General features: G+C 37.3%; 1 protein-coding gene across 4 annotated transcripts in view; it reads right to left on the reverse strand.

The window, feature by feature from the left end:
- DPH6 (diphthamine biosynthesis 6) overlaps positions 1-22919 on the reverse strand; it is a 153677-nt gene extending 130758 nt beyond the window's left edge. The window contains exons 1-3 of one of the 4 annotated variants that reach the window (XM_055316734.1): positions 20813-22906; positions 17226-17320; positions 6579-6772 (exon numbers count right to left, since the gene is read on the reverse strand). In XM_055316734.1, coding sequence (XP_055172709.1) covers positions 6579-6772; positions 17226-17320; positions 20813-21024 — 501 coding nt within the window. In that variant the 5' untranslated portion in view covers positions 21025-22906. The other 3 variants (XM_055316736.1, XM_055316735.1, XM_055316737.1) reach the window with 3 other exon arrangements.
- Positions 22920-27032: the final 4113 nt, after the last annotated feature.

Consider the following 27032-nt stretch of genomic DNA (forward strand, 5'->3'; position numbering starts at 1 on the left):
CAAGTTTGTGCAAAAAGAAAATGAATAAATGAACTTGTTGAGTTTATCATGCCTATAGAATATTATGGCAGAGAAATCATGAGCAACTGAATACAAATCCCAGAGTATAAGCTCACTGTTGTGGTTCCAATGGTCAATTATTTCTGAAAGAGGGAAAGAGGGAGAAAAGAGATGGAGGAGAGGAGGGAACGAGATACTGAAATCAAAGAACCATTTAGGATAGTGCTCAAGTTTGTAAGAAGCTGAAATCTATTTTATTTCTCAGGAAACCTGCTGCTTTTTACTTCCCTGACACAGTTCACACTTCTACCAGCAACACCCTGCTTTGTATTTGGAGATCCACCTTCCCCCAGTGGGTTTTGTTCTCACAGAACCAGAGTAAAATGTGGTTCCAGAAATTATGAGTCCATCTCTTGCTCTAGGGATGGCACTTGATCTAGGCCTATCCAGTCAAATGAAATCATCTTCTCCCAACAACTGGCCCATGGATGATACAAGTTAGGCCACTGAGTGACAATAAAATATAATGGGATTTTCCTTTGAGTTATTTAAAAAGACTGGAGCTCTTCCTACTAGGTTTGAACCAGGAAGACTGCAACCAGGAGCCATTTTCTAACTATAACTGTCTAGTCAGAGAATGTAATCAAAGAAAATAGAGGAAAGAGATGCATACAGGGGGGAAAAAAGATTTTGATTATACAATTTGTGTCCTGTATGTAGTTTCCTTGAAGCCAAAGTTAACTTTAGGTTATTGTCAATAAATTCTCTTTTTCTTAAAGGAATCCTTGTGCACTGTTGGTAGGAATGCAAACCAGTGCAGCTACTGTGGAAAACAGTATAGAGGTTCCTTAAAAAGGAACCTCTATAAATAGAATTACCATATGATCCAATAATTCCACTACTGGATATTTACCCAAAGAATACAAAAACACTAATTTGAAAAGATATATGCACCCCTATGTTTACTGTAGCATTATTCACAATAGTAAAATTATGGAAGTAGCTCAAGTGTCCATTGGTAGATGAATGGATAAAGAGATGGTAAATATATTCAATGGAATATTATTCAGCCATAAAAAAAGAATGGAATCTTGCCATTTGCAATAACATGGATGGATCTAAAAGAGTATAATACAAAGTGAAATAAATCAGAGAAAGACAACATATGATTTCACTTACATCTGGAATTTAAGAAACAATACAAATGAACAGAGCAAAAAAGAGAAGAACTGAGAAACAAGCTTTTAACATAGGGAACAAACTGATGTTGAGAGGGAAGGTGGGTGGGGGGATGGGTGAAATAGGTGAAGGGGATTAAGAGTACATTTATCATGATGAGCACTGAATAATGATAGAATTGTTGAATCACTATATTGTATCTGAAACTAACATAATACTGTATGTTAACTATACTAGAATTAAAACTTTTAAAAAATGAACAAGAAAAAGAATATGTACTACCTAAGAAGTAAATAAATAAAATTATCTTTTTCTTTAAAACTGCTTGAATATGGCTATTTCTTATAATCAAAATAAATCTAACCAATACAGAGTAAAATGGGAATTGATGTTTTCTAAAAATATTAAGTTAAAATTTAGTTTAAAAAAATTCAGTCGCTTATTTATAAACCTTTCTATCAACAGTAAACATTGTTTTTTAAAAAAGACAATTATTCATTTATTGTTGTATTCAAATTACAATACAAATGTCAATTAGGGAATTTAAGGTCATTGGCACCAAGATAAAAATGCCTAATGAAATAAAGAATATGAGAGAAGAAAAGTAGCAAGGATTAGAAAGAGAAAACTTAAACTGAATATTCAACTTTGGGAAGAATATTAAATGAATTCTATTAGAAAAAAATGAACACAGATTTCTGGATGAAGAGAGTCCATTATAATGAAAACAAGGTATGACCTCTAGAAAACAAAGAGAATGTGGGGCAGGCAGGGGCAGACATCAATGGCAAAAGGATTTCAATAAATTTCTTGATTCAGCAATGAAGATGAAGAAGGAACAATGACTGATAGATCAGCATAAGAAGCTGTAACCTACTATCTGCATGGATGAGAAGAAAGCCAAGAAGACAAGGCTACATTATCCTGAGTTCCAGGTATAACAAGTGTGAGGTATGGGGCCAAAAAACTTTAAAGTCAAAAATGTTCAGTTTTGCTCTTGCCTTATTCTTAGATATGAATAAGCAACTGAGAGAGTTGAGAAAAAACTACATGAAAGAAAAAAACGAGAGAAAAAAGACCCTAAAGAAAACATCAATATTTTAGGAAACAAAAGATAATGTTTAAAACCTCTAATTTGTATTTTAAGAAGGATGTAAAGAGATTACATCTATAGAAAGAGAAATAAGCTTTTATAAAAAAGAAACAATCAAAAAACAAGTCAAGTTACTGAATACCACAAGTATGATTGCTAAGAAAGTAGGGCATTTGAAAGGAAATGTCACAGGGGTGCCTGTGTGGCTCAGTGAGTTAAGTGCCTGCTTTCAACTCAGGTCATAATCCCAGGGTCCTAGGACAGAGTCCCATGTCACACTCCCTGATCAGCAGGGAGCCTGCTTCTCCTTCTTCCTATGTCACTCCGCCTCTGTATACTCACTCACTCTCACTTTCTCTGTCAAATAAATAAATAAATAAATAAATAAATAAATAAATAAATAAATAAAATCTTTAAAAAAAAAAAAGAAATGTCACATAATATACAACAAACAACATAAGGTTAGATAATAATGTGAGAAGAGAGACATGAAGATTCAATCTAGGTCTCACATCTGATGTGTGAGAATACCAGAAAAAGGGCATAGAGAATCAGAGGAGCAAATTATCAAATAAAGGAAGAGGATTTCACAGAACCATCCTCAAACTGCAATTCGATTGGCCCTATTTTTTTGTGTCAGATGTGACATCAAGTTTTCTTCCACCCAAAAACAAAAAGCCATCGCAGTTCTAGGTCTTACATCCACACATCCTTCAATACTGGAGAAAGTGTTTATCTTGTGCCAACCATCCTTCATCCTAGGCTTCATTCTATTTGGTACACATAGGTTAACAAAACCATCCCTGATCCTATCACTATAGTCATGAGAATGCCACGCTGTGAATGGCTTTCACCTGGATTAATACCATCACTGAACCGTCATAATGGAAAAGAGGACAGGGACCTGCTGCCAACTCAACAGAAAGCTTCAGAAGATATACAGGAGAAGCAACCTTCAATATCCAAAGCATTGTTGTGCCATTTCAGTACATCAACCATAAAGACACAATCATAAAAGTTAACAGAGAGGAAAAACGACTCAGCTAAAAAAAAAAAACAAAAATCACATCAGCATCAAATTTCTCATCAGCAAAATGCTGGTAGACCTTGAAGCAGTATCTTCAATGGTTTGAGGAAAAATTATTTTTGATCTAAAATTTTAAGTTCAACCAATGTATCCATCAAATGTGAGGAGGATTGCACAAAGGAACATTTCCAAAATGTAAGAATTTGAAAGTACTATCATTATGGCATTTTCTTAAAGATGGACTCTACTGAAAAGAGGGAATAACCAAGAAAGAAGGAGATATCAGAAACAGTAAGAAGTGACTCCAAGCCACTGGAAAAAGAATGAATATGTTCATCCTTAAATATATTCTCTACAGAGATATGATGGTGTTTACATGTATCCTTCAGGAACTATTACATTTCTTACATGACTAAAAAAGAAAACACACAGAATTAGGAAACTACTGTATTTCCAGGAAATAATCCAAGTTATCTATATGTCAAATTAATCTACATGAAAATCATGGAGACATTTTAACATTAAATAAATTCTAAAGAATAAAAAAAAAAAGGCTAGCTATATGAAAACCAGGTTATCTTGTAACCTTGAGATATACATATCTATCTACCTGTCATAATCAGCTGGTAATCTATGAGACAAAGGCTTCTTATATTTCTGCTAGTTTTCAAACTTTCTACAAAATAATTAGGAAACTTAACTCTATAAATTCTTCCACAGGATAGGTGGCTCATCGGTTTGACGCCTGCCTTCAGCCCAAGACGTGATCCTGGAGTCCCGGGATTGAGTCCCGCATTGGGCTCCCTGTGTGTAGCCTGCTTCTCCCTCTGCCTGTGTCTCTGCCTCTCTCTCTTTCTGTGTCTCTCATGAATAAAATAAATAAAATTTTATAAATACTTCCACATCATTGCTACTTCTTTTCAGCTATTAGTCAATTTGGCAAAAAGAAACATCTCCTACTCAAAAATTAGCAGTAATATTCTGGAGAAAAGAGATACAAAAACAAAAGACTGACTTACATATAAAAGTCACAAAATCGCAACCTGTTATAAATCAATGTTTGTAATGAAAATGAATCTAAATGTTTCCATTGCTCATTAATATTCAAAGGACTAAAAAATTCAATTCCATCTTTTTCTTAGAACGAGTGAGCACTAACTTGAAGAATTATAGCTCTTCTAGATTCATTTTTTTTCCATAATTACTCAATTGTTCGTTAGAATATGTAAAACCTCTATTGGAATCTTTACACCAGTGTTTCATAAATGGTCTTAACTATAAAACCCTGGTTATACAATCTCTTCCATAAAAGCAATATATTTCCAATATTTATGTCCTTAAAATACTCTATAGTAAAATTAATATTTCTGTACAGAAAAAGGAACTATTTAGTCCCGACAACTTGATAACATCTCTTTCAACTATAGTTATAATTATCATGTACGAACTTCCAAAGCAGTTGTCAAGATTTAACATTAGCATTAATTTATGTCATAACTGATGGTTACTATAAAGATAATGGCAAAGCATCCATTTCTCCAAAGACAGCATGGATTGAAAGGGAAATTTCTTCTTAATTACTACTAATCTGTCCATTTTTAATTAAATTGATTAGTAATTTATTATCTTTCCCTTTCTTGGAAGGCTGTTATTATCACATAGCTTTTCCAAAGTTATCAGTTATCAGTGATTTTTAAACAATCCAATTATTTCTCATGTGAGTCCCACCATTTTATGCTAAAATTTATTAGCATCAGTTTATGCTAAAAATTTATTACCCAATTTCTTTGAACCCTGAAAAAGAAATTTTAAAAATGCAGACTTTGCACTCAGTATTTCACACCTTAAAGTCAACAATGTCAAGATCTTATTTGTAGAGAGAAGACCATTTAAAGTGAAACTTTTATGCCTTTCCCCCTTATTTGATAATCAAAATAGTTATTAGTATGTATCTTCCCATAGCAAAGAAATGATGTCTCTGTAATATCCTTTGAAAAATATCTACTTCTTATGCTATCCATAACTAAACAGTAATTTATGGCATTATTCCAAAAGTTTTCTCTACCAGTTTCTTTTTTAAAGGGTAAATAAAAAATGAAAATGTTCTGAAATACAAAATGAGAAATGTTTTAATCAAGCAAACTTTAAAATTGAAGTGCTTCATATGTTTTTATTAATCAAAATCCTTAATTGGTTAAGCTGTGATCAGCATCACATTTAAAGTTTAACACCAGAGTAGCCATTTGAGACCAGCAAATTTTCATGACAATAGTTCATAACATAATTTTGGAAAAGCTGAACTTCTCTGTAGAATGAGAAAATGAAATTCAATGTCCTTTGATAGAAGGGACAGAAATCTTCCTCTCGTTTGTGAGAATATGCTAAGACAAGCAGGAAATATCAGATTAAATTCTCTATTTTATTAGATATGCCTTGTATGAGTTGACTATACCTGAATGAAAAGAATTAATATTAAGAAGAATACAGAATATATTCAAATAGTTAACTATCATATCAATGAGAATGAAAAGATAATGGCTTAGAATAAAAGAGTCTCCATAAATTAACATGTACTGAATATAGTATTTATTAGATATATGAGTCCTTGACTTTCTCTCCTATATTTTCTCTTTAGAAAAATTAACAATGAATAAACAAGGGCTCTTAAACTCTTATGTACAGGGACTTAAGTATTTAATTTAGACCTCTCTTACTAGATTTAAGCAAAGCTCAGTCTCTTACTTTCATTAGGTCTATTTAAATTTCACCATATAAGAAAGGTCTTGTATGACCATCCCTTGTCATTACTCCTTATCATCTTGACTATTTCATTCTTCTTCCATAGTATTCTTCACTACCAAGCATATGATTTGCTTGTCTATTTTCTGTCTACTTCCACTGGAAAATAAGTTCCAGCAGAACAAAGCTTTGTCTGATGTGTTCATTGCCCTATCTCCAGTGCCTAGAACTATATATACCAAGCACATAGTAGGCATTCAATAACTATTTGCTAATAAATAAACAAATTAAGTAAATGATTAAAAGGTCATCAGCTTCAAAATCCTAAGAAAAACTTAATTAAATATCATTTGACAATACTGAATGCCAAACTATACCAAAAGTTTTATTTTTAAATTGTACTTAATACAAAGGCATAGTAAGTTTTCTTTTCTATCCAAAAAGACAAAATATCTTTTCAAAGAATAGTCAGGCTACTAACGGTAGTTAATTAATTATTTCTAATAATTCAGTTTTAATGTAATTGGTTACCAGGCATACCTTAACAAGTTTCAAAAGCTCATAGAGATCTTCAACCTCATCACCTTCACATTCTGTGTACACTCTTCCTGTATCCACACTCCTTCCTCTTATGGTGTGGCGATAGAGGGGAAGAGCCATCGCTTCTGCATACAAATCAATGGCATGATGACCCACTGTCTGATACATGTAGCTATCCAGTTCATCTGACCCCACTGCAACAATGAAAATGGAAATAATCAGTAAAACAGAGTGAAAAAGAAAGGGGATTTGAAAGTCCATCTGAGTTTTATTGCTTAGAGACTCACTACTCTATACCTCTCTGCATTTATGAAGTGAAATAAAATGGAAGAGTTGCACATTTGTCCATAACTACATCCAGTTCACATCAGCTCTAGTCATCTCTCTACTGCTAATTACAAATATATATAAATTTTTAAAACTATATACAATAAATGTTTAAAGAGAATAATATAGCCAATAAATTTTGATTAGTTTATTCAATTACAGATTTTATTACATAAGTGTTTCTCAAATCATTCAAGGTTATGTACAAAGTCACCTACAGTTGTAGATAAAAACCTTTCTTAACGGCTACTTGGTTAACAAGTGACAAATATTTATAAAAATAAATTACATGGTCTTGATATATTTTATATTCAGTATTTCAATAAGACATATAAAAATATATAAATTATGAGGCAGTCCAAATGGCTGCATAAGAAGACCCTAACCTCACCTCCTTCCTCAGACATACTAAAACTACAGTTACATATGGAATAATTCCTGTTGAATTCTAGATGCATAGCTCCCTTCATAACAAGGGATAAAAGGGCCACATCAAGGTGGGTAGCAGAAGCAGTGACCCGATCTCACCTCAGACCCCAGCGTGACCTACAACAGGGAAGGATCTCACAATACTGAAGCCTCTCCCTGAGAAGTGAGGGGTATATACTAGCTGACACCCCAACCCTGTAGGACCTGCACTGGAAAGACAAGGCCCCAAAACATCTGGCTTTGAAAACCAATGGGCCATAGACCCAGGAGGACTGGGTGACTAGAGGGATTTGAGATACCCCTTTTGAGGACCTTGCACAATGACTCACTCCTCCCAGGAACCAGCACAAAGGCAGCAGTTTGAGAAATGACTGGATTATATGTGAAGACTCATCTGCTAACGGAAAAGTGTTTACTAAAGGGGGCAGGGACAATTTAGGACAAGTTAGGACTTTCTTTGGAAATAGTGAACACTATTTTCCCACTCCTCATCTCTCTACCTTGCTAGTACTGGTGGCAAGAGCAGGTGTCTGGCCCCCAATACTTTCACCAACTTGGGTAAAGTAATGGGCAAGCCCCACCCTCAGGGCTCTTTACTGGCTATCTCCAACACTCTTCCTGCATTGCCAAAGCTGTGGGCATATCCCACCCCAGTGCTCCTCCCACATCTTGCTAAAGCTTTGCATCCAGCACTCTTCCTCTGTATCACTAAAAACATGAACATCTCACCTTTGGCATTCTCCTACAGCCCCACTAAAGCTGGCCACCAAGCACAGTCCACAAAAGGGACACCCCTTGATCACCTGAACCTGATGGCCAGATGGGCTTCTGTTTCTGGGCCCTATAGGAATATAAAAATGAGAAAGATGGTTCTGCACAGGCTATCCACAGCAACACACAGGGAGCAGACTAAAATTTATCCTAAGTCTGCCTGTGAAAAAGGCCCATCTACTTGTCCTGGAGCTTCAACCTGAGGGACAGGCTTCATGTTAGTCACATACCTAGAGATGACAGAGGTGCTCTCAAGGACCACAGGCAGAAAGATAACCTGTATGAGCTCTCCTTTGGCCTGGTCATAACTCACTTGTACCTCCCAGAAAGAAGATTATACACTTGTCAAAACCCTGCTTTTTGTAACTGTTTCCCAGGAGATACCTCCAGATCATCTAGTCTGGCAGCAGACTTTACATCTGTGGTCCCACAGAAATGTATAATTTGCATATTTAAAAGCTGAGGACCTGGTTTTCAATTATTTGAAACTAGATCTTGACTTAAATCACTCCATGTGAAACACTGACAGGTCTTGGCACACTTTCAACAATGGAGACTTATCAAAAATAAATCAGTCTACTTAGTCACAAAAGTTCAAAAGATGAGCAAGAGCTATGGCAAAGTTCAAAAGATGAACAAAAGTTCAAAAGACAAACAAGAGCTAGGGCAAAGTTGAACAACAAGGTTCATCTCCTACAGAGGCCACTCTTTCAAGACTGAAGAGGTAGCTGTTTCATCAAATACACAGAAACAAACATAGAGTAAGGCAAAATAAGGAAACAGAGATATAGGTTCCAAATGAAAGAACAAGAAAAAAACATCAGAAAAACATATTAACAGAGTTAAATAATTTACCTGATAAAGAGTCCAAAGTAGTATTCATAAAGATGTTCACTGAACTCAAGAGAAGAATGGATGAGCACAATGAAACTTCAACAATGAGGCAGAAAATATTAAGAAAGTACCAAAGAAAAGTCACAGAACTGAAGAATACAATATCTGAATTGAAAAATACGCTACAAGGGTTCAATAGCAGACTAGACGTAGAACAAGGAAATCAGTGGGCTGGAAGACAAAGCATTCAAACTCACCAAAAAAGAGCAGCAAATAAATGAATAAATAAATAGATAGATAGATAGATAGATAGATAGATAGATAAATATTAAGGAGCGAAAATGACTTAGGAGACAACATGTAGGGTAATATTGCCATTACTGAGGTCTTAGAAGTAGAAGAGACAAAACTTATTGAAGAAATAATGGCTGAAAACTTCCATAACCTGAAGAAATAGACTTTGACGTTCAGAAATCAAAGAGAGTTCCAAATAAGATGAACCCAAACAGATCTGTGCCAAGACATATAATAATTAAAATATCAAAAGGTAAAGATAAAGAACATTAAAAGCATCAAGGAAAAAAAAACAACTAGTTACATACAAGGGAACTATCAGCTGATTTTTAGCAGAAACTTTGCAGGCCAATAGAGAGTATTATAATATACGCAAAGTGCTGAAAGAGGGAAAAAAAACCTTCCAACCAAGAATAATCTACCTAGCAAAATTATCACAGAACTGAAGGAAAGATAATGAGTCTTCCAGACAAGAAAAACTAAAGGAGTTTACCACCACTAAGCTGGCCTTACAAGAAATTTTAAAGGGATTTCTTTAGAGTATAAAGAAAAGGTACTATCTAATAACTAGAAAACATATGGAAGTAAAAATCTAATGGGTTAAGGCAAATATATAGTAAAGGTAGTGAATTAACCACTTAGAAGATCAGTTTAAAGGTTAAAGAGCAAAAGTAGAAAAATTAACTGCAATTACATTAGTCAGTTAAGGGATATACAAAATTAAAAGATCTACAATATAATATTAAAAACATAAAATGTGGGGGAGGGAATGTAGCTTTTAGAATACACTCAAAGTTGCTATCAACTTAAAACAGACTGCTATATATAGACCATTATGTATATATGAATCTCATGGCAACCCAAAACCAAAACCTACAATAGGTACACAAAAGATAGTAAGAAAGAAATAAACATAACACTAAAAAAAGTCATTAAACCAGATGGGAAGACAGCAAGAAAAGAAAAAAGTAAGAGAGAAACTACAAAAAGATAGGAAACTTAACAAAATGACAATAAGTTATATACCTATCAATAATTACTTTAAATGTAAATGGACCACATTGTATAATCAAAAGACCCAGTATGACTGAATGGATTAAAAAAATATAGGGCAGCCCTGGTGGCTCAGCAGTTTAGCATCACCGTCAGTGCAGGGCATGATCCTGGGGACCCGGGATCGAGTCCCACGTTGGGCTCCCTGCATGGAGCCTGCTTCTCTCTCTGCCTGTGTCTCTGCCTCTCTCTCTCTCTCTCTCATGAATAAATAAATAAAATCTTAAATAAAAAAACACAAGATTCATCTATATGTTGCCTAAAAGAGACTAACTTTATATCTTAGGATATAAAGACTGAAAGTAAAGAGATAGAAAAGATATTCCATACAAATGGAAACAAAAAGAAAAGTGGTACTGCTATACTTGTATCTGACAAAACAGACGTTAAAACAAAGACTATAACAAAAGACAATGAACATCATACAATGATTCAAGTGTCAATCCAAAAAGATGATAGAAAAGTTGTAAATATTTATGTACCAACAGAAGCACCTAAATACCTAAATACTACCAGATCAAATATTACCAGACCAAAAGGAGAAATTAACAGCAATACAATAATGGTAGAGAACTTTAATACCTCCACTTATAACAATAAATACATTATCCACAGAGAAAAATCAACAAGGAAGCATCAGCCTTAAATGACACAACAGACAAGATGGATTTGATAGATTTATACAGAGCATCCCATCCAAAAGCAGAATACACACATTCTTCTCAAGTACATATGGAACATTCTCCAGGATAGATCACATGTTAGACCACAAAAAAATCTCAATAAATTTAACAAGTCTGAAATAATATCAAGCATCTTCTCTGACCACAATGGTATGAAAACGAGAAATCGATTACAAAAAGAAAACTGGAAAAATCACAAGTTTGTGGAGATTAAACAACATATTACTGTACTAATGGGTCAATAAAGATGTCAAAGGGATAACTCAAAAAATACCTTGAGACAAATAAAAATGGAAATACAACAGTAACAATCCAACATCTATGAGATGCAGCAAAAGCTGCTAGTAGAGGGTAGTTCATAGCAATACAGGCCTACCTCAAGAACAAGACAGATCTCAAATAGACTACCTAACTTAACATCTAAAGTACTAGAAAAAGAATAAACAAAGGCCAAAGTTAGTAGAAATAAGGAAACAATAAAGAGTAGAGCATAAATAAATGAAATATAGACTAATAAGACAAAAGAGAAGATCAATGAAATTATCTTGGAAAAGGTAAACAAAACTGACAAAACTTTAGCTAGATTCAGCAACAAAATAAGAGGTCTTCTTATAAATAAAAGCAGAAATGAAAGAAGACATGTTACAACTGATGTCACAGAAATACAAAGAATCATAAGAGTTACTAAGCACAATTATATGCCAACAAATTGGGCAATGTAGAAGAAATGGATAAATTTTTAGAAACATACAGTCTTCCAAGACTGAATCATGAAGAAATAGAAAATCTGAAGACCCTGATAAATAGGTAAGGAGATTGAATGAGGAATCAAAAATGTCCCACAAACAAAAGTCCAGGACCAAATGTTTGGTAGTAAATTCTACCAAACATTCAAAAAAGATTTTATACTTATCCTTCTCAAATTTCTTCAAAAAACTTAAGAACACTTCCAAGCTCATTTTACAAGGCCAGCTTTACCCTGACAACAAACCATAGTAAAATAGCACAAAACAAAAAATAATAAGCCAAATACCCTATGACTAGATGCAAAAATCTTCAACAAAATATTAGCCAAATGAATTCAACAATACATTAAATGGAACATATACCATGATCAAGCAGGATTTACTCCAGGGTAGTAAGATGGTTCAATATCTGGACATCAATTAACACGATGCACCATAGGAACAAATGAAGAATAAAAATCATATGATCACCTCAACAGATGCAAAAAAAAAAAAAAGTTTGACAAGATCTGGCATCCATTTACTATAAAACTTCTCATCAAAATGGATATAGAGGGAATGTACCTCAACATAATAAAGGCTATATATGACAAGACAACAGCTGACATCACACTCAGTGGTAAGGAGTTGAAAGCTTTTCCTCTAGGATTGGAATAAGACAATGACATCCACTCTCATCACTTTTATAAAAAGTTGTTATTTATTTGAGAGAGAGAGAGAGAGAGACAGTGTGTGTGTGTGTGTGTGTGTGTGTGTGTGTGTGTGTGAGTGAGAGAGAGAGAGTGGGGAAAGGGGCAGAGACAGAAAATCTCAAGCAGATTCATGCTGAACACAGGGCCCATCACGGGGCTTGATCCCACCACCCATGAGATCATGACCTAAGCCAAAATCAAGACTTGAATGTTTAACCAACTGAGCCACTCAGTTGCCTCCCCACTCTCATCACTTTTACTCAACACAGAACTGGAAGCAATTAAGCAAGAACAACAACAACAACAATCCACATTAGGAAGAAGTAAAACTGTCACAATTTGCAGATGACATGATACTACATACATAAAACCCTACAGACTCTGCAAAAAAACCATTAGAACTAATGAATGAATTCAGAAAACTTGCAGGATACAAAATGAGTATACAAAAACCTGTCACATTTTTATACACTAATGACAAGCCACCTGAAAGAGAAATTAAGAAAACAATTCCATTTACAATTGCATCAAAAATAAAATACCTAGGAATAAATCTAACCAGGAGGTGAAAGGTCTGCACACTGAAAACTATAAAGATATTGGTGAAAGAAACTGAAGAGGACACAAATAAATGCAAAGATATTTCATGCTCATGGGCTGGAAGAATTAACATAGTTAAGATGTCCATACTACCCAAAGCAATCTATAGATTCAATGCAATCCCTATCAAAATTCCCATGACATTTTTCACAAAACTAGACCAAATAATTAAAAAATTTATATGGGGGCAGCCCTGGTGGCCCAGTGGTTTAGTGCCACCTTTGGCCCGGGGTGTGATCCTGGAGACCCTGGATTGAGTCCCACATAGGGCTCCCTGCATGGAGCCTGCTTCTCCCTCTGCCTGTGTCTCTGCCTCTCTCTCTCTCCTCTCTCTCTCTCTCTCTGTCATTAATAAATAAATAAAATCTTAAAAAAAAATTTATATGGAGCCACAAAAGATCCTGTATGGCCAAACCAACCTTGAGAAAGAAGAACAAACAAGGAGGTATCATGCTCCTTGATATCAAACTATACAACAATGCTATAGTAATCAAAACGATATGGTACTGGCATAAAAACAGACACACAGATCAGTGAATAGTGAGCCCACAAATACACCCACACATTTATGGTCACTTACTTTACTGCAAAGAAGCCAAGAATATACATTGAGGAAAGGACAGTCTCTTCAATAAATGGTGCTGAAAAAGCTAGACAGCCGTCAGGTATTTGTTTCAAAGAAAATATCTAGGAAATGCTGTGATGGGATAATGCTTAATGACACAGAAGATGTTCATAATAGGTTAGTAAGTTAAAAAAAGAACACCAAAACAAAACAAAACCCACAATTTGTTTGACATATATGTCTGGATACATGTATGGATGCATATATGCCAAGAATATCCAGTGAAGGTATGAAGAATAACATATAAAAATGGATGAAAAACTGCTATTTTAAAAGCCCTTTAGTAATCAAAACCATCACTATATGCCATCACATTTTAGCCCACCAGCTCTGAACCCGATGCACACAGCAGACTGACTTCCATGTACTCACATTATTATTACATATCTGTCTACTCCTGGTCACAGGAGGAAGTAGAGATATAGCCAAAGTCATCTAATAACTTTTCAGCTTATCTTCACCTCAGATTTACACTGGATCTTTAATTAAATGTATCAGTTTTACAGAATATTGATACAACTGAATTAATCTATTTAAAGAAGTGAGCCTCTCAGCAAGAAACTTCTTGAGAAGTTCCTGTTAGCACAATTAAACATTTTAGTGACTGGGGTGCTTGGGTGGCTCAGTCCGTTGATCATCAGACTCTTGATTTCAGCTCCTGTCAGGTCTCAAGGCCCTGTCAGGCTCCACACTTCAGAGGGGTGTCTGCTTGGGATTCTCTCTCTCCCTCTCCCTGCCACTCCCCTCACTCACGTGCTCTCAGTCTCTTTCTCTCATTCTCTCTCTCAGATAAATAAATAAGACTTTAAAAAAACAACAACAGCATATTACTGACTTCAAACACCGAGAAAACAATCTTCCTTTAAGGCTCCATTTAGTCCTAACCACAATGTAACTTGTATTAATGGAACTTACACTGCAACAATGGTATGACATCAAATAAAACCAAAGGCTCCACTGTTGCCTGAAGCACCTCAATTAACATGCCACAAAAGTTCTTAGAACAAATTTAAAGAGATGGTTTATGAATTTTATGTCAAGTTCACATTATCCCCAGAGTTGGGAATAAATTCCTTTCCAAACTACCCACTGAAAACCTAGTGCCATGAATTCACTAACCAATTTTATACTGGAGTCCTCTCTACCAGTCATTACTCATTAAGGTTCCTTTTACAACATGTATGGGTGGGAAAGAAGTCAATCAATGAAACAGTCAATAATCACCCAACTTCCTGCTGACTTTAAATCAAGATTAGCTAAACCCTCTCCATCTACCAACCCACAACCATCCATTGTTTTTCACTACAATTACTATAGTTTCAGTTGATTTTCCAGCTTTTATTTCATAATATTTTAATTCCATTTACTATTGATTTTTTTTCTCATTAATAGTATTCTAAGTAAATGTCTCCATACCATTCTGAGGTATAATTTAGAGATGCACTTTGCTTATCATTTTACCCACCCTGCCAATGAACCATGAGTACATGGAAGATTATACATTAATGATTCAGTACAAAGTAACTGTAATAATTCAAGTAGAAAAGCTTAAGATCAAAATTCCAGGGAGGGAAATTATATCACTGTATGATTATATATTATATAAACTTCTGCCTTTTTAAGTACCAAGACCTCCCAGATAAAAAGATTAAAAAACCCACTTGCCTGATAAGCTACAAGAATTTTTTTTCTTTTTGCAACAGAACATAAACCAGTAATAAAATTCTGCTTTTTTTATTTTAATAATATAGTAGTTATGGGATAGTTCCCACATACCCATAATCAAGGAGTTTTCTATTTAAAGTCAGAAAAAGGAGGTCATTTTCCAAACACCTCATTTCTAAAATGCTATTTTTATTTATCACTGAAATCCTAGTGCAAAGTCCTAGAGTGTATGTTTACCCCTAACCCCCTAGAAGACCTGTTTTCTATTTCTTCCTATAAAACATTTCTAATCTCTATCTTCCCACTTCAATTCTAGCATTACATAGATCCTAATTATGAAGGAAAGAAAATTCAAATCTCTGGCTGAAATAACTACTCACTCTTCCAGGCCTAACTCTAGTTAGTTCATTATTCATCTGTCCACCAGTAACTGAGTGAATGCCTCTTAGAGGCATAGAGCTGTTCCAAGTCCTGAGGAACAATTAAAGAAACATACAAGATATGACCTTCTTCTCAAGAATCTTATAAGCAATCTATTTGGGGATAAAAATCAAAGACAAAATAAATAGACAATAACTGTTAAATGATATAAAAACAAAATTCAACAGACTGGCAGCCCTGAGGAAGGAAGGAAGGAAGGAAGGAAGGAAGGAAGGAAGGAAGGAAGGAAGGAAGGAAGGAAGGAAGGAAAAAAGGGACATATTTAGCACTAAATTCAGATTCAACTAAATTTACTGGATGCTTACTTCATGCCAGAAACTCTAATTAGTGTTTTCACATATACTACTCATTTAATTCATCCTAAAATAACAATAGAGCAAAAGCACGGTCTTGAAAAAAGCTGAGTAAAGGGGGATGATAAAAAGATCTTACTAAAAGAGCCATGTGGAGAAGCAGTATTAAATCAAGGCAAGACAAGTATTAATTTCTCCCTATTATACCTTAACAGTTAATATCTATAGTTATATGGGTATAATAGAAAAATATAAAATGCAAATTGGTGAATTGTTTTTTTTTTAATTCTAATTGAGGGGGGAAAAGTATGGCCAGGTGTGGTGATAGATGTTAACTAAACTTATTGTGGTAATCATTTCACAATATATACAGATACCAAATCATTATGTTGTACAGCTGAAACTAATACAATGCTATGTGTCAATCAGACCTGAAAAAATAAATTGTTGAAGGTTGAATCCTAACCTCCATAGTTCAAAATGTGATCTTACTTGAAAATAGGGTCATTGCAGATGTACTTAGTTAAAATGAGATTCTTAGGGTGGACTTTTGATCCAATATGACTTGTGACCTTATCTATAGAGGAAACCTGGACACAGACAAGGAGACAGGGATGAAAAATTTCTGATGAAAAAAATTTCACTGGGAAGAAAACTGAAAAATATAGCTTAAATGAGGTCTAAGGATTATTTGTGGATGTCCTTATTATGACAAGCAAATAAAAAGCAGAAATGTGTTTCTTTATGCCTCTTTCAAGTCTGACATGTTTAGCTTACACAAAAGATGGATCATTTATCAATACGTGTCTTACTTTCCAAGCTCCAGAAAGTTGTATCTTATTTAGTGTATGTTGGTTAAAACACTTGGAAATGTGTTGTGAAGGAACAGCATTACATTCTGAAGTAAGGAGATTCAAGGATTTAAGTCTCATTTCTGCAAGTTTGTTCTAGCTATTTACCTTGGACAAATTTATAAAACTATGACTCTCAGTGTTCCTGTCTCATAAATCTCCAGGTGCTCTTATGAAAAATAAAGGATATGTAATCAAAAACAGCAGAGAACCTAACATCTACTTAGGTGCTAAATATGTATTAGCTCCCTTTTCGTCTTCGCATGTTGCACACAATAGAACGCAATTATGAACTTGGAATTCCAGCCATTTAGAGAACTTCTCAATAAAGGTATACACTTACCCTGGTTTTCAGCTGGTCTCAGATTTGCTAAAGCAACAATTTGATGCCCAGCAACAATGCATTGCATCATATTATAACAGCTATCCTTCCCACCACTAAAAAAGAAATAAAAACATAAATATCAGGTTACTGACCATTATTAAACACAAAATCATTAGATATCAAAATATATCTACTCAATTTTTCAGAATACTTGAGGGACTGTTACACAATTAAAATGAAAAAAAAACACATATAATTTCCATAGCATAAGCAAACTGAGCAAATGAATCTGAATGTCTAAGGTCACTACTCACAAGAGATATGTGCCATTATAACAAAGATCATTCTAAACAAAATATGATAATTCTTTGGTTTATAATAGTGGCTTTCCTTTATATACAAAGTGCTTTGAAAATTTAAAAAAAGATCTAATTTTAAATTCTAGCTAAACAAGTATTGCATATATTCCTTAGATGAAATTCTCTATGGAAAAGTAGGAAAAACAACTCTTCTGTTCTACTAGAAGAAATCTAAAAATTTGCTACCATCACCAACTTAAAGGCCCAGATTAAAGATTTGAGATCCAATCTAATGACAAATCTGATATACTTGGTGGGTTCACATTCTGCACAGATAGAAAACAAAAGGCTGAATTACACTGATGAAGTTAAACATCAGTCCCATCAGTACTTCAGCCGTCACCATATATATGATGGCAGGATAAAGCTTGAGCCTTAGAGCTAATAAACAGACTGAAAGAAACTTCTAAATTCTAGGACCAAATCTACTGAAGGTAGGGCCAGATCACTTAGTCAAGAGAAGTAGTTTCAACTATAACAAGATGGAATGGCAACCTTTATGCCAAGTTCATCTATAACAAGGTTGAACGGCAACCTCTATTTTGGTTTAAATTCTATTGCTTCTCTCTATACATGTTTCTTCCTTTATTTTATCATTGCCTCTCTGTTTCCTCCTCCTGTCCCATTCGTTCTAATCTTTACCTAAAATCTGCAAGTGTATGTACCTCCAGGCAACGGTCAGACATATTCACAGCCTAAGAAACTTTTCAGAAGAGACTGCTTGTCCTAGAAGCTGGCCCTTTTTGCCTTTTACTTTAGTTCCGGACATTTATATGCCTCTACTACATTCCAATCAGAAACTGTCATTCCAGAACTTCTCATGGGGAGACCGCAAGAGGCATAGTGAAGTTATACATCATGCTCCCTTTCCTCAGACTCTGATATTTCCTTAATATGTCTTCCACGACTTTGCCTATTTGAATTTTACTCTATTTTCTCAGGACAAGAAAATAAAATAAAAAATTAACGAATTCTTTAGACTATTTAGAATATTTAAAATTAAAGAGTATACAACCACTACTCTAATTCTTTAGAATATTAAAGATTAAAGGGTATACATACACAACCAGAACTTAGCTTTATAATTCATTTGAAAATGTTAAAACTTCAAATATGGTATTAAAATTGTATTTCCCAAAGTGTGTTCTATGGAACACTACTGTCCAACAAATAATGTAAGAAAAAAAGGTTTGGGAAATGCTGAGCAACTTACCTCTCAGAACATTACAAAGTACATAAGCAATATGTTAGGTGAGAAGTCCTACAAAATATCAGAATTTTAGTTCCCAACTCTGGTATAATATGCAAAGTTACTCAGTGTGCTTAGGTACATGCTTCATTATAAAACTAGAGAATGGTTTAATCTTCAAGGAGTCATTCAACTATAAAATTGAATAATTCAACCTTTTGTGTTATTAGGGAGAATAATGTTATTTCTGTGCTAAAGATATGTGAGAATCTTGGTTTCACTTATTCTTTAAAGCACACAAACATATTCCATCTCCCATTTTAGTACACACACAAGATATATTAGAAGTGGATTCACTGTATTCAAGTTTAAATTCGTATATATTCAAGTGTATATAGGCACTCACATTCATATTTAAAAATCGTTATAGATTCATACTCATAGCACGTCTCCTAACATTAATACAGATCTTACAGTTCAGCAAGAATTTTCCAACATTGCCATTTTTAAGTAATTTGCTTTTTTTTATGAGTAATATATGCACATTACTGAATATTCCCTATAATGGACTACAGCAATCTTCTATCCTTCCTTCAAAGATCTGAATCTTTGGTTGGTGTGTCTTACTTCAACCGCTCGACTTCTGGCAAATTGCATGTGGTGTGAATTACTTATTTCCTGGGCTACTTTTTATTATTGTCTATTTTATCAAACAAAGACCACAGGGGTCGGAAACAGAAGACATTTGCTGAATAACAATTCTGACGTTGTAGAGTCCAAAACATGGTACTGAAATAAAATAAATCGGAATATCCCAGTCACTGCAGCAGGCATTAGAATGTCACTTCCAGAGTTCTTAACAGGTCACTATTGTCAGCCAGTGTCAACTCACTAGGACACTGAACAAAAAAAACGTTCATGGAATCTCCAACGTGGGGATCCCTGGGTGGCTCAGCGGTTTGGAGCCTGCCTTTGGCCCAGGGCGCGATCCTGGAGACCCGGGATCGAGTCCCACGTCGGGCTCCCGGTGCATGGAGCCTGCTTCTCCCTCTGCCTGTGTCTCTGCCTCTCTCTCTGTGTGTGTGTGTGACTATCATAAATAAATAAAAATTAAAAAATAAATAAATAAAGCAGTGTCCCCCCCCCCCCCAAAAAAAAAAAGGAATCTCCAACGTGCTTACGGGAAGCAAACACGGTTGTGGTGTATCTCAGATACTCCATACAGGTCCAAATCTCATCAAATAAATGTGCAAGTACTGCAGTCTAATTTCTTTTTAATGTCACCATATTTGCTTCTGCTTCACTTTTACAGGTTGCATGTGGAAACATTTAAAGTAGCCTGTCTTTGGTTATCTGAGGACTTACTTTAGACACCTAAATACGGTGCACTATGGAGATTTCAAACTTCTTTCGGAATAGACCAGGGTCAATCCAAAAGCACTTGGAAGTTGTCTGTAGCCAATGCAACTGGATTTAGGCTAAAAGTGACACAAGCCCATTTCCATCCCGAGGGAAGAGACCCCCTTTCCTGTACTCTGTACTTAGGACCAAGGCATCACACACCTTGGTCCCAAGCAACCCAGAGGCAGGTGGGGGGAGGGGCGGAGGGGCGGCCTCCAGCGGGGGGCTGGGGCTACTCAGAGCTTCGGGAAATAGGTGGACCCGAAGGCAGCGCTGAACGACTGAAGGACCCACGGACGGGGCTACGGGGAGCGAAGCCGGGGCTCTCAAGCGTCAGGGCCTGGCACACTTTCTAAGAATGCGACCCCGAGCCGGGTCAGAGTCGTGCAACCAGCGCTCCGGCAGGAGACCCAGGACTGGGTTTTAACGCCGCCAGGCCGACTCCGAGGTTGAGGCCCGACGACTCGAGAGGCGGAGCCGGGCCGGCGGGGAGGAGCGCGAGCGCAGGGCCGGCCGCGAGCCACGCCCGGCGGGGCGACAGCCTGACAACCCCGTGTCTCCCCGCACAGTCGCTCGTCCACGCAGCCGCCGCCGACGAGCAGGAAAGGACGGGAGGCCGGCAGGGGCGCAGGCAGGCCGCCGCGGCGCCGCGTTACCTGATCAGAGCAGCGACCCTCATGCCGGGCGCAGTGCGCGTGCGTGCGGCGGGCGTGGGCGGGGCCGGGGGGTAGTCGTCGTGCCGCTGTGACGTGCCCCGGGGCCTCGCGCGGGCGGCCGTGTCGCTGCCTGTCCGCCGCCGTGTCCGCCGCCCCGCGCCACCCCCCGCGCGGCTGCCTGCGGGACTCCTGGGCGCGGCGCGGCTCTGCATCGCCGTCTTGTCCCTGCGACGGCGAGACCTCCTGGCCTGGCCGACAAGGATGCTCGGGCACGGCCTGACCACCTAAGTGAGGGCCCGGAAGCTGCCCGGGGAAGGGCACGGGCCGCGCGGCTGAGGGCTGAGGACCCCGGGCGGCGGCGGTGGCGTTTGTTTCGGGAGGAGAACGGTCCGAGTTAGTGTGCGCGCACCGACGCCCTTTGAACATGCAGGGGGAGAAGAAGTTGGCCTTTACCTCCTCGGCCACCTGCAAGAAACGCACGGCACCCTGCAGTGTCTTGTTTTGTTTGGTTTCACCTTACATTGCTTCTGCCCTGTCAACCGAAATCTGGACGTAGCCTCCTGACCGCGAAGCTCCCTTGGCCCTTATGCGTTGTGCAGAAGCCAGGAAGCCGGAGAAGGCCCCTCCCGGAAGAGCACTGGCCTTGCAGAAGGAAACGCTAGCTTCCAAATTAATTCGCTAGCTGTTTGTTTATTGAATGCCTCTCCTGTACCAGGCACTGATTGGGCTCTGGGATACATCCGTGAATAAAACCAGGGATCCCCAGCCTCCTGGCGTCTACATCGGGTGGGTAGAGCAGACAATATGCAGGTTAAAAGAAAAGTTCTTTGGGATGTTAAAAAAAAAAAAAAAAAGTGATAAGTGGTATGGAAAAAGAAAATAGAGACTGAAAGCATTCAGGAAGTGGGAAGGACTCAGGGAGTAGGGGGGAAAGGCGAGGTAGGACCTACTGGGAAGGTGAGAATCAGCCAACTTAAAAGAGGACACTTAGCTGTGGGTGACTAGGGTGTGCTCCAGGCAGGAGGAAAAGCTAGAGCCAAGGCCCTGCATCTGTTAGGTGTTGGTGCAAGAACAGGGCTGGCGGGTGTGGTGGTAGCAGAGCGAACAAGGCAGGAAGCCGGAGATGGGGTTCATGTGATGGAGGGACGAGGAAGATCACATAGGGTCTTGTAGGACACAAAGAACTGCTGTTTACTTTGAGTGAAGTCCGTGACCGCCACAGGGTTTTGAACAGAAAAGTATGACTTAACACTTTAAAAAGACTACACCGATGAGGAGTCTCTTGCACTAGTGAGGAGGTATATGATGGAGCCTGGAACCAGGATGGTGCGAGTCAATTCGGTGACAAGGAGGAGGAGTCCAGGTCTCTCTCTCTTCAAGGTAGAGTCGATTGAGTTGGATGGATTAGAGACGGGATGTGAGAGAAAGCAAACCGTGAAGGATGATTCCAATCTCATGAATTAAACCTGTAAGAAATTTAAAATTATGCCCAGTACATAATGATCATTCAATTTAATTACACTATAATATTCTCATTAACTCCAGTGACTACAGTGGTGACTGTGCATACCAGTTTCAGCGTCCAAAATGATGCGTTTTTAAAAATTACACATTTGTGGATGTTCACCAAATGAGTCAAGTATTTAAAGAGTTTGCAGTCTAGTTGGGATATAAGACAAATAAGTGCATTAGATATTCACACTACAAGATGGCATATTTTGAAAGTAACAAGCTATGTAATGCATATGACAGGAGCCCCCAAGTTGAACCCGACAGGTAAATGCTAGAATGAGGACAGGTTTGAAAGATTGACAGCAGTGAGCAGCGGGAACAGTTGGACCTCACAAAGGTAGCAAGATAGGAGGAGTTCAGAGCATGTCACCTCAAAATGCGCTGCTTCGACATACTGATTATTTTGTACTAAATGCACCTGAGAAGCAGTAGATGTAGGAAGGGCACTCTGACCCTCCTTTTTTTTTAATTCCTGAAAGCAGGGAATAAAACTCCCTTATAGTAAGTCCCCTCCCTGAACCTGGAATAAAGAAGATATTCTTATTGCTGGAAAAAAGGAATTGAGGAATGGATGTGATAATGACCTAACCATTTATTCCTAAGGGGTCATAGACTTGAGTCATCATATCATACCCTTCTTAGTCTGCAGTTACTGCATGTGTCCATTCACAGTTACCATTGGGCAGGGGCATCCCAAGGGGCATCCAAGTGGATGACCTGGGCTCCATATGTATTCTTTCTCTCTACTGTGTGAAAGGAGCCCCATCTCTTCTCACTAATAAGTCAATTATCCTTGGTTGCTGGCCCCTAGGTGCAAAGGGTTAAAAGTGCCCTATTACAAAATATCTTCTATTTCAGTAGATCACTATTGTGCCCCCTGGCAAGAAAGAAAACCTCGAAGACTAGGATTTCTAACTCTGCTCAGCCCAGAGTTGTGGGAGGTGAAGCAGAGTGTTCCCCGTGGGTTATTGGGAGTGATTGTAAATGAGACCATCTGGCTTTCACCACTTGGTTGCCAGATCCATATATTTTTCCTATTAGAAACATAGTGCCATACAGAGATCTCTGATTTAGTGCCTATACTATATACACTGAAGGATTACGCCCCATCATTGTTGAGTATTGTCTTTGAACAGCTGATTTAGCTGATATACTTTAGTACCCTTTCCAGTACTGTATGACGGTAGTTTCATAGTACACAGTTTCAGTAGTACCGTTTATGATGTAACAACTGGATCTCATAGATATGGGGCCATTTCTATACTTCATTCTCTGTGAAACTGGTATTTTTATGAATGTTGTGCTATATAGGATTCTGTGCCTATAGAGTTAGCACTTCTAGCCCAGGTTTGGGAGACCAGAAAAGCCAGTTAGCATGCCTTCTGTGTTCAATCTGGGAGGCATGGAGTGCTGTGAACTCCACAGTGGATCTGAAAGTATGGCTGTTGAAAGGTGTCAGTCATGTGTGCTTCCCACAGCAGGTGTTTTTGCAAGGGTATCTGAGTGGTTCACCCCCATGGCCACCACACTGATACAAAATGACTTTCACAGAATCACATGATGAGGAGCAGGAATGTTTACCCTACCCGTTTCACATGGTGTCCTGTTGGAGTTAGAAAGGTAGAATGAAGAGTTCTTTAAAACTTAGAATAGTATTTGAAGGAGAGTCAATCTGAGGTTGTAAAAAATCTAAATAATAAACAATAGTATTTTAAAAGAAATGCTTTCCTTTATATCAAAACAAATATATTCATCCTGAATATAGTAGCATACTAATTCTGAATCCTGACAGTGTCTTTAAGAGGACTCATAAGTTAATAGGGAAAACTTATTTTTGATTAGTAATATCCATTTGCCTAGAAGTATTTTGCTCAAGCTTCAAGAAAAGTTGGTTTAGCAAAGCCTCTATAAGCAGAGTGTTATATATGGATAATATAAAGGTTACTGCAGCCCAGTCAATGTTAACAAGTTAATAGATTTTGTATCCATATGAAGTGATTCCTTTTATTGTATACTGAAATGACTTGCCCAACATACACATTTTAAAGGCATTGTGAGGGGATCCCTGGGTGGCTGAGCGCCTTGGCGCCTGCCTTTGGACCGAGGCATGATCCTGGAGTCCCAGGATCGAGTCCCGCATCAGGCTCCTGGCATGGAGCCTGCTTTTCTCCCTCTGCCTGTGTCTCTGCCTCTCTCTCTCTCTCTCTCTCTCTCTCTCTCTGTCTTTCATGAATAAATAATTTAAAAATTAAAAAAATAAGGCATTGTGAGCGCACTTCCTGCAGTCTCAAACTCTAACTTATGAATGACTATGGATTAATTTGTATAGCCAACAAAATAGGTGAACAGAAAATCAAATTCAAAATAATTTCAATCCCTTGCCAGTTTACTTAAGAGAAACTCTCCATAGCCAAACACTGTTGCTGGTAATAAAAGTTGCAAGCTGTCACTAAATTCTGCTTCCTTGGCAGCACATCTCAGTGATGCACTGATTGATAAAGACTCAGATAATCAAATAAAAAATGCTGCAGGTAGTTATTCTCAGAGTCCTTGAGAGAATTCATGTCTTAAGCCAATACATCTCCCCGAAGTCAAGAGTATATAGGAAGCCATCAGAAGGTTACTTGATAAGAATTTACGGAAAAAAAAAAAAAAAGGAATTAGGTAATATTTGGAGCTTAAATGTAAGGGCATCATTATATGAGTATCTGATCCATCTATATTAGTAATGGCAACTTATATGGGATAGGCTCTCTTGTAGGTGTTTTATGTATAGATTCATTTAAATATCACAGCAAACCAATGAAGTAAGATACATTTAATTCCCATTTATAGTTGAGGAAACTGAGTAGAAAGATGTTAAACAACCTGCTTATCTTAGTCAGTTTGGGCTGCTTTAAAAAACAATACCATAACCCAGTGGCTTAAACAACAGACATTTATTTCTTACAGTTCTGGAGGCTGGGAAGTCCAAGCTCAGAATGCCATGTTGGTCAGGTTCTGGTGAGAGCTCTCTTCCTGGTTTGCAGACTGCTGCATTCTTATAAGGTAGAAAGAGTCTCTTCTTATAAATCCTAATCCCATTAATGAGGGCTCAATGTCATGACCTACTTACCTCCTAAAGGCTCCTACCTCTATATACCATCACATTGAGTTTTAGGTCTTCAACACCAGTCCATAGCACTGCCCAAAGTCCTACAGGGAGTAAGTGGCAGAACCAGATTTCAAACCCAGGCAGTCTAGCTCTGAAGTAAATGCCCATAACTTCTATACTAGTTATAGAAATAGTCAGCTGGGTATTTGGCTAAAATATCCTATTTCCAATATGTTTGGAAGGACAATGTCATGATTCACCTGCCGAATCTACTTTTTCTATGCTTCCAAGCTGACCAACCCTTTTTCTGAAAGACACAAATTGTTGTATTAATGAATTAATATATTGTATGAGGTCATTGGTAAAGACTGCAGGCCTGAGAGTCATTCTGTGTCTTTTACATACCTTTTTTATTCATAATTGATAACATCATGTTCAAAAGTTATAGGAGTCAGGCAGGTAATATAAATGAGTAAAGTGGCCATATAAAACAGTACAGGATGGTGAGGACCATGGCAAACCACTGCTCACTCTTCACTTGGCTCCAGCTGCCCTGAACAAATGTGGACCCAATGTTACCAGACCTTCTGATTTTCCAAGAGATGACAAAAGTCTTCATTTTAGCTAACTCCTTAAAAAAAAGTATTAGAGAGAGAGAGTATCCACACAAGTGGGGGAAGGGGCAGAGAGAGAAGCAGACTCCCTGCTGAGTGCAGAGTCCATCATAGTGCTTATCCCCAGACCCTGAGATTATGACCTAAGCCAAAGTCAGACACTTACCTGACTGAGCCACCCAGGCACCCCAATTAACCCCTTTCCTTTAATGTTAGAAACTAATTTTTAAAATTGTAATCACTTTGCACCCCAAATAAAATATCTGCTAATTATTAATTTTATAATTTAGCTTTAGAGAGCAATCTTTATTCCTTTATTCAACTAGCATTAATTCATGGCCTATTATGTTTATTTATCAAAATTTTAAATTCTTGGGCAGCCCAGGTGGCTCAGTGGTTTGGCGTCACCTTCATCCCAGGGTGTGATCCTGGAGACCCGGGATCGAGTCCCATGTCAGGCTCCCTGCATGGAGCCTGCTTCTCCCTCTGCCTGTGTCTCTACCTCTCTCTCTCTCTGGCTTTCTCATGAATAAATAAATGAAATCTTTTTTAAAAAAATGTTTAATTCTTATATAATTTGTTACAGAAATATTTTTGTCTGATATATGTGTAAAAATGTACAAGAATATCCACTGAAGCATTATTTGCAAAATGGAAATCTCATCAGGACAGGGACTTTGTATTATTCATATATAGAACAGTCCTGGAATTGTAGTAGGAACTAAATATATATACATATATATTTATATTTTATTATTTTTTTATATGTTATATAAAAATATATATTAAAGATGCCTGGTAGCTCAGGGCGTGATCCCAGGATTTGGGACCGAGTAACACATCAGGCTCCCTGCAATGGAGCCTGCTTCTCCCTCTGCCTATGTCTCTGACTCTTTCTCTGTGTCTCTCATGAATAAATAAATCTTTAAATATATATATTTATAAAAAATATAAAATATAATATATTTAAGTTTCATCAACAGAATAGGATTCATTTTTT

Source organism: Nyctereutes procyonoides, unplaced genomic scaffold (assembly GCF_905146905.1).
Source record: "Nyctereutes procyonoides isolate TBG_1078 unplaced genomic scaffold, NYPRO_anot_genome, whole genome shotgun sequence".
NCBI classification, from domain to species: domain Eukaryota; kingdom Metazoa; phylum Chordata; class Mammalia; order Carnivora; family Canidae; genus Nyctereutes; species Nyctereutes procyonoides.